General features: G+C 27.2%; 1 protein-coding gene across 2 annotated transcripts in view; it reads right to left on the minus strand.

The window, feature by feature from the left end:
• Positions 1–771: 771 nt before the first annotated feature.
• LOC136981503 (dnaJ homolog subfamily C member 5-like) overlaps positions 772–14,295 on the minus strand; it is a 37,256-nt gene continuing 23,732 nt past the window's right edge. Inside the window, exons 2-6 of one of the 2 annotated variants that reach the window (XM_067277811.1) lie at positions 9,041–9,122; positions 5,022–5,078; positions 4,803–4,955; positions 4,585–4,716; positions 772–2,028 (exon numbers count right to left, since the gene is read on the minus strand). In XM_067277811.1, coding sequence (XP_067133912.1) covers positions 1,999–2,028; positions 4,585–4,716; positions 4,803–4,955; positions 5,022–5,078; positions 9,041–9,122 — 454 coding nt within the window. In that variant the 3' untranslated portion in view covers positions 772–1,998. The other variant, XM_067277810.1, reaches the window with a different exon arrangement.

Raw genomic sequence — 14,295 nt, forward strand, 5'->3', positions numbered from 1 at the left:
TGTCTCTACTTGAAAGTATGATACTTATTTCCCTCATATTTACCACAACTTAGACTTGTTCTCTTTATCATCTTATCTTATGTGAAGTTCATTTTGGCACAATATACTTAAAATTTTATTGATGTTATAATGTTACAACCAGTGCTGCTGTTTCTAGGGTAATTTCAATCTCTTGGTAATGTTAGGATAGTGTTTAGGGTAAATCTAGGGTAAAACTGCCCAGTGATTTGATGCTGTTACCCATTGCACCACAAGTTTTGCCAAAAAAAGTTTTAGCCGAAAACTATTCTGTTTTCCACTATAAATAGAGGGTTTTAGGATAGGACAACAGAAGCTAAAGAAATAAAGATTTGTGCTTTCATTTGAACATTCAAAACAAATGTTAAAACACAAATATATATACATTAACTAATTTTAAAACTGATAATTTACATATTAAAGTATGTTTGAAATCAACTGAATGGCTTATTTAATTTTCTAACTTCAGCTAAGATACACAACACATGTTGAAAGTGAATTAATTAAAATTAAGTTTAAATAATTGCATTCATTAAATAATTATAAAATATATCTAAGTCTAAAGTCCAGTCAAATTTTTCTCACTGGAATTACCAAACTAAACCATCAATTATTTCCATAACAGATGTAAATTAATACCTAAAGCCTAAAAATCCTAAGACATTTCAGATAATTCATTATTTTTAAAAATTTTAATAATAATTGTTCTGATTATTATTTCATAATATTAGTACAAGGATCTGCATAATAGAATCATTCATCTTATTTTTTGTTATCCGAGCACGAGCTCAAGCTCGGAGAATTTTCTCAATTTAGGGTAATCTAGGGTAAAACAAAGGTGTCGTCAAGGTAGAGCCACCAGAAGCAGGCAGCAGCACTGGTTACAACTAAAACTGCATATACTATTGATAAAGTTAAGTATATTGTGCCAAATTTTTCAACAAACAAGAATACCTTACTTAAAGTTCATCAACACAGCCAGGCGGAACCTCCCTAAAAGAATTAATGAATAAATGGTCAGTAAATAAAGGTTTAAGCAATACCAATCTGTCAGCATTCATTATAAAATTCATTTTGTAGCTGACAGCAACAGATAAAATTAATTATTGGAGCATCAGTTCCCCTATTAGTATATTATGTTTAGGGTCAACAGTTGCACTTAATTTAATATATCACCATTTTATTCAGAGATATAGCATTACTACAAGTATTTTAGTTAATGTAATTACAATTATTAAGTTTAAATGGCACTTTTTTCGAATGAATGAACACTGCACTATTTTAAATAATGCTGCATATGAAAAATTGATTTGTAAAGTTATCTTCAGAAAAATAGTTTGCTTTGCAAAAGATTATTTTGCTATTTCTGATATTAAACAGCATTACATTTATTTATTTATCAAAAAGCACTTGATTTATATTACGATAAAGTTTGTAAATGTAAATGGTAAAGTTTCTTATAAATGATTAAAAATTAATAGTATGTAATCAGTGTCAAAAAAAAAGCATTAAAAGAATTAGTAATGAGATTCTCAGAGATTAATTTTAAATTTAAAATAAATGAATACTGTTTATTTATATTTATAGCTCTCTACTGTTAAAATTAATTCAAATTATGTAGAAAATAATATGTTTATTATGGTACTCAAATTTATTAGTATGAATTATGCGTAAGCAGGATTCTATTAAAGTCGTAACACAGCTAATAGTTATTAACTACATAAATTAATTTGAGAGTATTGCTATAATATGGTCCCATACAAACTTATATTAATCAAATTGTCTATTCTGCTTCTATGGTACCATATCAATGTTAATATAAAGAGCTACAAAAAGAGAAATGGGAAAAATCAAATTGCAACTCTATGGAATGTAGAAAAAAAAATTAATAATTATATAAAATTTGCAATTCAGCATCAATAAATAATTATTTTAACATACCTTCCTAATATTATCTTCAAACATTTTCTTTGCATTCATTTATGAATTCTCTGAATCTGTTTCAAAATCCTAATCATATCCCCCCGAGAAATAAAAAATATATATTTATATTAAAAAAAGTTATTTTTATAAATCTAATACCATTAAAATCTAGTTTATAACAAATTATCACTCTAGATAAGTCTACAAATAAAAATTTTGATTATTGTAGTTGCAAGTTAATAGTTAGGATCCCTATATTAATGACATTCTTGTTTACTATAAGCAACTAAAATTTTTTTAGAACCTAAAATTTTATACTCGAATTATAATAAATACAAAATTTTATTTATTGTATTAATATTTGTTAAAGAATTAGTAAAGTTATACAATTATTTTAAAAAATTAGAACATTTAAAAATCAAAATGACAAACAGTAGTTTACAATACACAGATAAGGCATTGCATTTTCTCTATTTTTTTCTGGTGTTATCAACTAGATAACTTCTAAAAAACAGCATACTTTCAAAATGGGAATGTTTCTGGGGATAAATATCTTTAAAATCCATAAAATAATCAGGGAAGAGGTAAATTATATAAAAATATTTCTGCGACATATCGATATTCTAAATTAAAGCTTTTGAATGGAAACAAAAATCGACTGAAATTAAATATAACAGAGAACAGTTAGTTTAAAATACAAGCACTGATACAACTGATAAAAAATATATGTACATATATCACAGAATTCACATTCACAAAAATTTATACAAGAACTTGTGACATTTATCTAAAATGCTCAGTTCTTAAAAAAATTTATCCAAATTGTTGTTTCATTATGTGCTATGTAATTAACCTATTTTCCAACAGCTTAGGGTATTTATTTATTTTATTTTTTTTGCCTATTCCAGGAGTGGCATTCGATCATCATTGACTAGGTGAGATCTTTTCTGTCGAGTATGTCGCCTGAGGCGTGCTACTCAACGATGTTTTCTCAGTAGCATTGGGGTTATTAGTTGGTGAAGGGAGAGGAATAGCTGTGTCTTCCTGTTTGGTCGGCTGCTCGGTCACTGGTGCTTTAGGATCGGTTTTAACAGTCTCGTCATCCTAGGGAAAGTAAGAATTTAATTTGCTCAGATTCAATTATTATATGAGTGCCTTAATTAAATAAGAGGGTCCTCTTATTTAATACTGGATAAATATGATGGCTATAAAGCAAAGAAACTTTAAAATTCAGGAAAAGTGATTAAGAATAAACATTTTTAGCTAGTCTAGAACCTGACCATGGCTATTAAAGAGGCAAAAACATTCATTCTTAAACCTTTCTAGATTTTGAAAGGTTCTTTGCTTTATAATTGTTATGTAATTATCTACAATAATTTATAATTTATCAAATTAATATGAAATAAAGTTAAAAAGTTTTATTCAAATCAAATGTAGTGAAAACTAAATATATTAGAACTGCAATGAAAAGCATAAGAAATAAAATAATCAAATGAAGAATGTTCATTTGATTCAACACTCAAATGATAAAAGAATTTAAAATTTATTCAATATGAAAATACAAACTACACAAAATGTATTAATATTAAATAATTTTAGAATTATTTATAAATATAAGAGAAAAAATAATAATGAGAGATTTTTTTAGGTGTATGTATACATACACCTAAAAAAGGATCTATGTAGTAAGAGTGAAGAGGGACCTGTTATGTCTGAAATGTATATTGTAAAATAGAGAATTACTCCGCAAATTCTCTCTTTCTCTCAAGGTATTCTGTTCTGTGTTTAATCCACCTTGATAAATCCATCTTTGGAAAAAGTGTGCTAGCACTAAACATACAAAACATAACAACAGACAAAAAGCAATCAAAATAAAAAATAATTAGATTAATACAGATTATGCGAAAATCTGAAGCATTACCCCTCAATGTGTATTTTTATTATATTTAAAATAGAGTTCTTTGTTAATTAATTATAATTTTAATCTCCTGTATTTTCAAATCCACATCTGTTGATAATTTATTCACAATCGACATCTGACGACATCCACTAAACAAGGAACACAAAGCAAATCTAGTCATCTTTTCCTGTTCTGTGTTAGTAGCATTGATAGAACTAGGACAAAATTTATTCTAACACAAATGTTCAAGAATATATTAATAAAAATTTTCTCAAGACAAACCAGAAGTCGATCTGTCATCTGGCCAAAAACATTCAGTTGCAATAGTTTTGTATTAAGTAACTGGTATAAATCTATTGAAAAATTACTGTATGTGCTATTATATAGGGATATATATATTATACACACAGTATTTTAAATTAAATAAATTAAAAATTTCAGCCTGGCATCGTGATGATCTCAATAAATAATTGCTCATTTGATTTAGTGTTAATACTATATAATCAATCAACTATCAATTTATTGACAAATTAAATTTATAACTTCTCAAAACAGGTTAATTAAAATAAATTCAAAGAAAACTCTCACAAAGAACAGTCAATTATTAACAAGTAAATTTTATAATAAGATAAATAGAAAAAACAATGGACTTTATATAACAGAAAAAACTAATAATGTTATTTATTTTACTAAAATTAAATATACACATATATTTGTTGAATTTGTTGAATGTTCATAAATACCTGCAAATTAGAATAATCAGATATATCTTCAGGATGTGGTGGTTTACATTTTCCGCAACAGCAGTTACAACAGCAGCAACAGCAGCAACACAGATAACAACCAGTTAAAATTCCACAACAGATTACCAATGCCTGAAAAACAATAGTTACAAAATATTTTTTAATACACAGGAAATATCAACCAAATTTCTCGTATAACTACTTATAAATTTACTAACCTTACACCATGTACTTGTAAGAACAAAGTAAGTATTGACATTCTCTTCACCAAACTGTTCTGCTATGTACAATCCTAATGAACCGTAATTATCATAAATGCTTCTTTTAGTTTCATCGCTCAGAATAGAATTTGCATTATTGACAACCTTAAACTGTAGAAATTTTTTATAATTAAAAAAATAATAATTAAAAATATTAAATAATGAAATATACCTAACCTTTTCTGCTGCTTCAGGATTATTTGGATTTTTGTCTGGATGATACTTTAAAGCTAACTAAAGAATTTTAAATAAAATTAATTTATTATTATAAAAATATTTAAAAGTTAATTCCAATCAAGAAAATATGAAAAAAAATCACAAAAATGTTTTTACGTAATGTTAATATATATAAACCTCTCAAAATCAGACATTATTAATCAAAGCCAAACGATTGTAGTAATGCATCAGGATATTTTTTCACTACTATTAATAATTAAATTTTAAGTAATTTGTTACTAGAGGTAGGCATTAGGCATCATCTCTTAATAAATTATAAGTATAAGGTTTTTTAAAATTGTATTTTATTAAGAAATTTTTAAGTTATACAGTAACTTATTTGTTTTGTTGTTACTTTTTAGTGTTCGGTAGTAATACTGCTGATGAGGGGCATGCTAGCCCGAAACACGTATAATATGTGTACAGAAATTATTACTACAGGTGATATAATAAAGAAATTTTGTTCTTTCCTGAACTAACTCTCATTACTGTGCCAATCTTTAAACACCAGTATAAAGTCCTATTAATAAGTAAAGTCCACGTAGACGATTAACAATAATATTAGAATTTAAGAACAGTAAGGCTTTTACAATTTATAAAATACCCTTTGAAAATCAACAATTAGGAGTAGCAAAGGATTATGTGGGTGTAACCAGAAGAAACTTAGCAATACGTCTGCAAGAACACAGGTACAACATTAATAAAGGGCACAACAACACCATTTTAGCAATCATGGTGCAAACGGAAGGAGCGAATGTAAAATGGGATGAGGCAAAAATCATTAAAATGGTCCAATCTCCAACCATTGCATTAGAAATGGAAAGATGGAAATATATAAAAGTAAAATAAAAAACCATTGCCAAAATGCCAAGGATGCTAATATGCTTCCAACAGCATGGAAGTACATGATAAAAAATAGCATGGGGATTAAAAACCCTTAAAACTTGTAATATTTATACTTAGCCTTGTATATGGTGATTATTTATTTATGCTATTTTATTTTATTTTTAATGTTATTTATTTATTGTATTTATTTATTTTTTCATATACACAATTATTCTAAATCTTTAAAATGAAACTTATTCGAAAAATGTTTTGTTCCATTTTGAAACAGTAATCATAAGCCTGAGGGTGGCCTATAATAAATAGGCTGAAAACATTTAAGAAATAAAATACAGTCAAACCTGTTTTTATGCGCTCTTTTTATGTGCGATTTTTAATTTGTGCGATTTTTTATTTGTGCGGTATAGTTGGCGACTAGTCTCGTGCGATTCGTCATGTCTCACGTTGACTTATCATAGCTAAATAAACTTATTATAGCATAAATGCACTTATTATAGTAATATTATTGCATGAATATGCGAAAAATGAAATTATTTACTTTTTAAGTCAACAAAACACCACCTGGACAAAAATATGTAAAACAGACGATAGATCAGACGATGCAGTCAAGTGCTGACATCTGTTGTCAATAAATTCTATTTCGTACGGTTTCGAGTTATTTTCTACGTGAGACTTTTTTTATGCGGTCCCTATTCACCGCATAAAAAAATATTTTTTTAATTGTGTTGTGAAAACTATTTTTATAGCCCCTCGTGAAGTTTTGTGCGATTTTTTTTATGAGTTTTTTTTAATGCAGTCCCTATCCCCCGCAAAAAACAGATTTGACTGTAATTTTATGCTTGGCAAAAATTCAGGTGTGTTGACAATTATTTATTGAACAAAGTAACAGTCCCAAGTGTATCATCCTGTACATTTATAATCATTTACAGTTATTGTTGTTACATTTTTTTAAATGAAAACAGTAAAACTGATTCTGTAAGATAGAAATTAAAATACAGGAAGTTTGAAACAATTCAATAAAAAACCTAATTTTTGTTTATATCATTTAGCATATGGTACAATTGATTTCATTATATATAGTTTTACTTAATGTCACAATTTCCAAGACCTATCAACAACATTAAGTGAAGACTTGCTATACTTTTCATTTAAAGACTATCTTGTACTTACACAGAGAAGACTGACAATTTAAACTATTACTATTTTCTATCTATGTTATTTTTTTATTTACTATTTTTATTCTGTAGTTCCTGTAATAGATGTTATGCAAAAATTACATTCTTAAGATTAAAAACTTTTATCTATTACAAATTAAAGTTCAAAATAAAAAAACAAAAGATTTATCAATCATAATCAGCTTGAATTAGAGTTTTCTTTCTTTCATTTTGGTGCTCTGCCTTGTGGATACTAAGAGGGCCTCTTTTACATAATCTTCAGGGATTTGGCCAGGCCCGTAATGGAAGTGGCTCGACGGTAAGGGACAAGGCCTGACATAGCTGGAAGAGACTGCCCATGCAAAGTTCCCTAAATTGCTTGCCCAAATTTGATCCCAGTCCTTCAGAACAACAGATGGATGCCTTAACCACCTCATCCATCCAGTTATCAAATTTGATATAATTTGTACAGTAGTATTGTATCTGACTGTAATTTCTTCAATAATCCTTAAAAACTCATCTTACAAATTTAATTCTGTTCATTCAGTTAAAACTTTAGACCTGATGATTTTCATAGTTTGTTTTAATGACTTGTTAGAATATGCTTGCATTTATCTTTTGCAGAAATAATTATAAATGCACAAATACAAAGAAATGATTGAAAAAGAGAAAAATATAAATATTTGTTAGCTTTAAAATTAGTTTAAACTTTAAACTACTGTTAGGTAATTGTACATCAAAACACTATTTGAAGGAGATTCATAAATTAAAAAGTCACTTTTTACTATAAATATTTGTAATTACAAGTTTGTATGTAATATGCAGAAGTTAAATATTTATTCTGAGAACTTTCTGTTTAAATTCATTGAGTAATAAATTAAAACAATGAAAGCAAAAGTAAATTTTTATCCAAATTATGTTTCTTTGCTGATTAATTTTCTATTTCCTGAAATTCATTATTAAATCAATACTTATAACTGTTCTGTTTTTTGACAAATTATTCATTTTTCTTACTTGTGCGCACACAACATTTAGTATAATAGGATTTACTTTATATCTTAAAATCAGTTAAGTTTGCTTAAACCTATAAATGGGGAAATAACCAAATAGACAAAAAAGTTGAAGACAAAATTTAACTGCCCAATAAACCATGACATGAAGAAAAGTAAAATGCATATGCAAAACACACACAAATTTATGGATCAAATATACCATCAACAGCAACCAATGAAAGTTATTCATATAGAAACAAACCAAATAAGGATGACTAATAGAAAATAATGCTTATAAACCTCTTCCAGATCTTGTACAGTACAACAAATTATTCAATACTACTCCTTGGCCTGAGAACAGTTCAGATTTTCCACCTACTGAAAACGTGCAGTGCTAGTTGAAACAGAGGGTGGACCAATGAAGACCACAAACATTTCAGCAGTTGCATATATATGGAGAATGGGCTAAAATTCTGGCTACCTATTTGTAAAACATGGAAACTTCACTGCTTTGTTGGGATGACTTGTTTTGGCCATGCTCAGCACTTTTTTGTTTTATTATTTTTGTTCCGTATATAGTTTCTTATTGTTTCTACCAGTCATAATATGTAATAAGAAGCATTGTTTTCAGGATCCATTTGTACTTGATTATATTTTTCTCTCTTAAGTGTTTGAATGAACTTCATTGATTTTAAGATTGTAAATGTATAAAAATTCTAATATATAAAATATGATAGTCATGTGATATACAATTAATAATGAAATTGAATACTGTCAGTTTGAATATAATTTTTTTTTTCCTTTTTTTAAGAACTGATTAATTCTATTAATTAATTAATTTAACTATTTAACTAATTTAATTAATTTCTATTAATTTGAATATAATTTAATTTACTGTAAACACTATTTGAATTGAAAATTCAGTGATTTTTATAGAAATTTTTCAGTGTATATTATATTATATTATATTGTAACTACTTAAATTAAATACCTTTCTGTAAGTTCTTTTGATTTCATCTTGAGTTGCAGTTTTTGGTAAACCCAATACCTGATAAAGTGATTCACCATTTGTTCTAATAAAAATAAAAAGTGTTTTGTAAAAAATTATCATAGATATATAAACTAAATTATCACTGATTCAATAACATATATACACACAATTGTTAATATATTTCACTTTTCCTCTAAAAATAACAAATAATTACTTTTATTGTCAAATATACAGGATCTTCCAAAATAAATGCCACCATTTAAAATTACTTTAATTAATGTTAATTATTATCTGAAAAGTATGCGACACACCAATTGATAGAGCATCCATCTGAGTTTCATCTCCCACCTACAATCTTGTCATCTCTTAAATCTAGGAAGTGCCATCAATGAAAATGTGTCTGTAACAGAGAAGGCATTTTGCATTCTGCAGTTTGCAAAGTCAAAATCACTTGTTACTGTGTAATGAGAGTAATAGCTGTAAAAATGTGGCTGCCGTGAGAGGAGTGATGACATATGCCATAGTGAGTGAAGAATTTGAACATCAGTTGGATGCATGTTGCACAATGCAAGCTGCCCTGCTGAAAAACTGTAATGGACAGATGTGAAATTTGGACAGTTTTCCAGTGTTTTAATGAACAATGTCATCAGATAATAATTAGTATAATTACAATAATTAAAAATAGCAGCATTCATTTTGGAAGACCTTGTATAAATTTGTTATTAGATATATATAATACTTACAATCTGAAATATGAGAGAATTAGCATAACAAGTTTAATTACAATTTAGCAAGTGTTATTAATAAAATAATATTTCAAATTGTATAGTAATGTATATTCAAGTGATGTTTAATAATTATATACAATTTTTGTGTAATCTACTTGTAAACATTTTACATTTAAAAAAATCTTAATTCTAAATTATCTGCTAAAGTTTAAGATTATTAACTTTCCAAATCAGCAAACAATTAATAATAAAGTATCTGTATTCAAATGATAATCAAGTATATTCATATCAACTAAAATTGAATCGTTTACTTTAAAAAGGACATATCATTTGTTTGTCATTTTGAAAGAAATCAAGATTTTGGTACATAACAAAAACTTGACCCAGCTGTCTTCCTTGTTGCTGTTTTTAGTGGACTTCCAAATGAGAACCTTCTTCCCTTTATGATTAAGGTGCTCTTTCCCTTCTAGTTTAGCTTTTTTAATTTGAACTTGTGTAGTTCTTTCTGCCTGTTATTTCGTGATTTGTAAAAATTATTTAATAATAATATTTAATTACTCAATTTTTTTTCCTGGGAGAAGGCACGAGAGAAGTTTGTCCATTGTTAGATTAAAAGCATTTTATCTTCAATTTGGTTGTTACTTTCTTTTATGGCTTTGGAACTTGCCATCAAATGTTGTAAATGCCTAACATGTACTGTGCTTGTAATGATTTATTGTTCTTATGTAGTAAAGTTGAAGTAAAAAAAAAAAAAAAAAACAAATCTGAAAAATGTTTATCTGATATTACACTCAGATATACTGTTCAGGATTTCTAATTACTTCTTATATGCTGTTTGTGGGTTCAGAATCAGGAACATTTTAAAATTTGATAGGAATTAGAAGTGCTTGCATTAATAGCAGTTTTTCTCCTCTTCACTTGTTAAAATTTGCAGGGAATAATGGTGTGTCACCTGTAAAACTCTTTAGATTGAAACATTGGTGTTGAAATAGGTCTAAATCAGCAACTTGTTCCTTTCTCAAAATCATTGCAGAAGATGCATGAACTTTACATTCATTTTAATGTCAACTTGTAGCACTATGTGTATAGTACAGAATTGCACTTTTAGATTAAAATGTTGAAACATTGACTTATGCCCTTTTCAAACTAACTGATTCAACTGCATATTGGAAATAACATTTGTAAGAATAATTCAAAGTATTAGCACAATATGACAAATGATATTTTAAAAGCTTACTCTCTTTAAAAAATGTAGAATCTTTATTTTAAACTAAGTAAGAATTCATCAAATAAAGTAACTGATAAATTCCTAATTATTTATTCATCAATAATTTATTAGTCTTATCCCAATTCCACTGAAAAAAATTGAAATTTACAAGAGCAACTCGAAGAGGCATGCATAAATGCAAGGGACGAAGAAGGCCTACCAACAGCATGGAAATTTATAGCCAAAAAGTTTGCCATGAATTCGTAATCTTGCCTTAGTTTATAGTTACATGTTTCACCAATTATGCCTTAACAATTTATTTCAACATTTATTTAAAGTATTATTAGTGGATTTATTTTTATTTTTTATTTCTATTACTATATCTGACTGATTTTTATTGTGTATTTGTATATATTATTTTTTCAGTTATTTTCTTATTTTTCTGTTGTCATTTTTTGAATTTGAACATATGTATTCTATTTAATGGAATGCCAATGTTCCAATTCTCTCATTAAGCCTGAGGATGGTCTATAGCAGTGGTTCCCAACCAGTGGTCCACAAGGGCTAAAGTATGGTCCGTGAAAGATTTAAAACTTTTATTCATTTTAAATTATTATTCCCACATTGACACAAACTGAATTTAATTTTTACTAAAAATGTTATGTTTTCTATTATAATAGTACTGTTAAAGTACATTATTCTTGAATTTAACGATTACTTATGTTAAAAGTTTTGATTAAAGTTTATTTTCAGATGACACAGTTTATTTTTCTTAAACCTTGTGGTCCCTGCAAACAACAATGAAATCAAAGTGGTCCCTGGTCAAAAAAAAAAAAGGTTGGGAACCACTGGTCTATAGAGTAGGCCAAAAATGTTAGTTTTCAATAAAATTATCTCGGCAAAAAGAAAGGTGTGTTGTTATATACATTTAAATAAAATTAAAAATGAGCTTAAGTACCAAATCACAACATAACAATTTTAAATAACATCATGGAATATTCAAATGGTTCTACTTTAGAACTCTACATAGCTCTTTCATCTTTGAAACAGCTAACCTGAAGCAGGCATGTAAATTAGGCTGAAAACACTTGTTTCTATCTGCAATAGGCCAAGAACTTAGCTTGTCTATGTTTGTAAAAGAACAAAAACAGTAGTAAAGTCTATCTTATGTAAAAGTGTTTTTAAAATTTCACTGGTTGGGAACCGCTGCTATAGACCATCCTCAGGCTTAATGAGAGAATTGGAACATATGTATTCTATTTAATGGAATGCCAATGTTCAAATTCAAAAAATGACAACAGAAAAATAAAAAACACTGATCATAATTATATTCCTTATAATTGCTATCAATGTTGAATATCTATTTTCTGTGTTTAAAAAACTTATGGATATTGATGGATGTAAAAAGTCACTTAAAACATTATCAATGTAGTTTATTATACTGATAAGAAACTAAATTATACAGCTTAATTGCCATTTCATTTCTTTATTAATAAGTTTTATATAAATAGAATAAAAATGTTTAATTTTTCATGTATGAATTTAGGACATAAATTTAAAATTAGCATAATTACATAATTTGAAAAAAGCAAATGCTATATTTATCATCTATAAATTTCCACTAAAGTAATAAAAAAAAATCTAATCAGAAAAACATCTATAGTTCTTTGGCTGAAGTCCAAAGCTAGAAGGTTTCAATGAAAGGAGTGAGAATAACAGATTTGTGAAAAATTACAAATAGGAAAAAAAATAAATTTTGTAATTTAATGATTGATACATCATCTAATTATTCATCAGAAAACTATTTAACGTTGAAATAATTGAAAAAATTATGATTTAAGTATTCTATTAGACACTGAAATCATCTCAATTTTGAAGTTTAAAATAGCCAATGTAACTTATATCAAATAAATAGAAATGTAAATCAATCATATAATCTACACAAATACACAGGAAGATAAATTTTCATTTAGTAAATACACTAAAATTAAATTTCATCCACATTATTGCAATAACTTAAGTAAATTAATTCTGTTTAATGTATGAATGAATGTTTGGTATTTATACATCTACAATAAACCAAACTTTTTATGTAGCAACTACTAAATTTATAGTACAAATATTTATAGAAAACAACCTTCAAAAGAAGTATGTTCTGCAGCTACTGTACATTTTTCTACCTGCATTCATATCCTTTGTCAAAGCAGTGATGAAAGTCAATTTTTGAATATCTTTAAGGGCTACACTGTGAATGCCATCGGTTGTTCCTAGTCAAAAATTATTACATAAAGATACAGTATTTTATCATATTTTTTTTCTTTTTGATAAAATACTGTACTTGGTAGTTATTTCATTTACTTTCACTTTACTAGACATCATATAATCCATCATTCCTGATATAAAAATATGCTAGTAACTTTGCCTATTTCAAAAAATTTAAACAAATTCAAATTTGTATTTGTTTGGGTACATTTTATTCTATTTGAATATGCATAAGCTTGAAACATTTCTACTAAGAAAAAGAATGAAAATTCTTGCTTTAAGCCCATATTTTCAGTTTATTGATGTTTGGAATAATAAAAATTATTCTGTATTAAGTAATGACATTTATGCAACTGTTTGAAAGAAAATTAAAATGCTTCTTTTCTAAAAATTATATTGCATTTAAAATATATTGAAATTCGACTTTACTTTGTGAAAATATTCCAAACAAATCTTTTCTTCCTCAATTGAGATAAATCAAATTCTCTATCAAACATTGACCTCTGATATTTTTAACAAGTTAGATCATAAATCATTAATAATTTGAAATTAAAATTAAATTTATTTATTTTGAGAAATTTCAAATGAAGTCAGACTTTAAAATATTTAAGCAAAATGTGTAATAAGTTCTTTAATTTGGATCTGATGATACATTCAAAATATCAGGTTTCAAAGTTCTGAAATTTTCCTATCATTATGCATAGCGAATTGATAAGAAACTTTTTCCAACTGTGAAATTTTGCAATAATTCCAAGTCAGGTTTACCACTGCATCACTGCATATGTGGGTACCGAGGAGGGACGATGAGGTCAGACCTCTGTCTAATTTCAGCTAACAAGTCGGAGGGACTTGCCCATGAGTCAGAGATGGCTTATTTGTCAGTAAGGATCCTGTAGAGACGGGACTACTTTTTCATCTGGTCGAGTGTAGGAGGGAAGGTGGAGTCGTGGTAAGGTGATAAGCGAATATTCGAGCAAACAAGACACCATTTAACAGGATAACAATGATTTAATGGAAAACAAAATATACATTACAAAAATCTGACATAAAAGGGGTGA

The sequence above is a fragment of the Centruroides vittatus genome, unplaced genomic scaffold (assembly GCF_030686945.1).
Source record: "Centruroides vittatus isolate TY-2023 unplaced genomic scaffold, ASM3068694v2 contig_766, whole genome shotgun sequence".
In the NCBI taxonomy this organism is placed as follows: Eukaryota; Metazoa; Arthropoda; class Arachnida; order Scorpiones; family Buthidae; genus Centruroides; species Centruroides vittatus.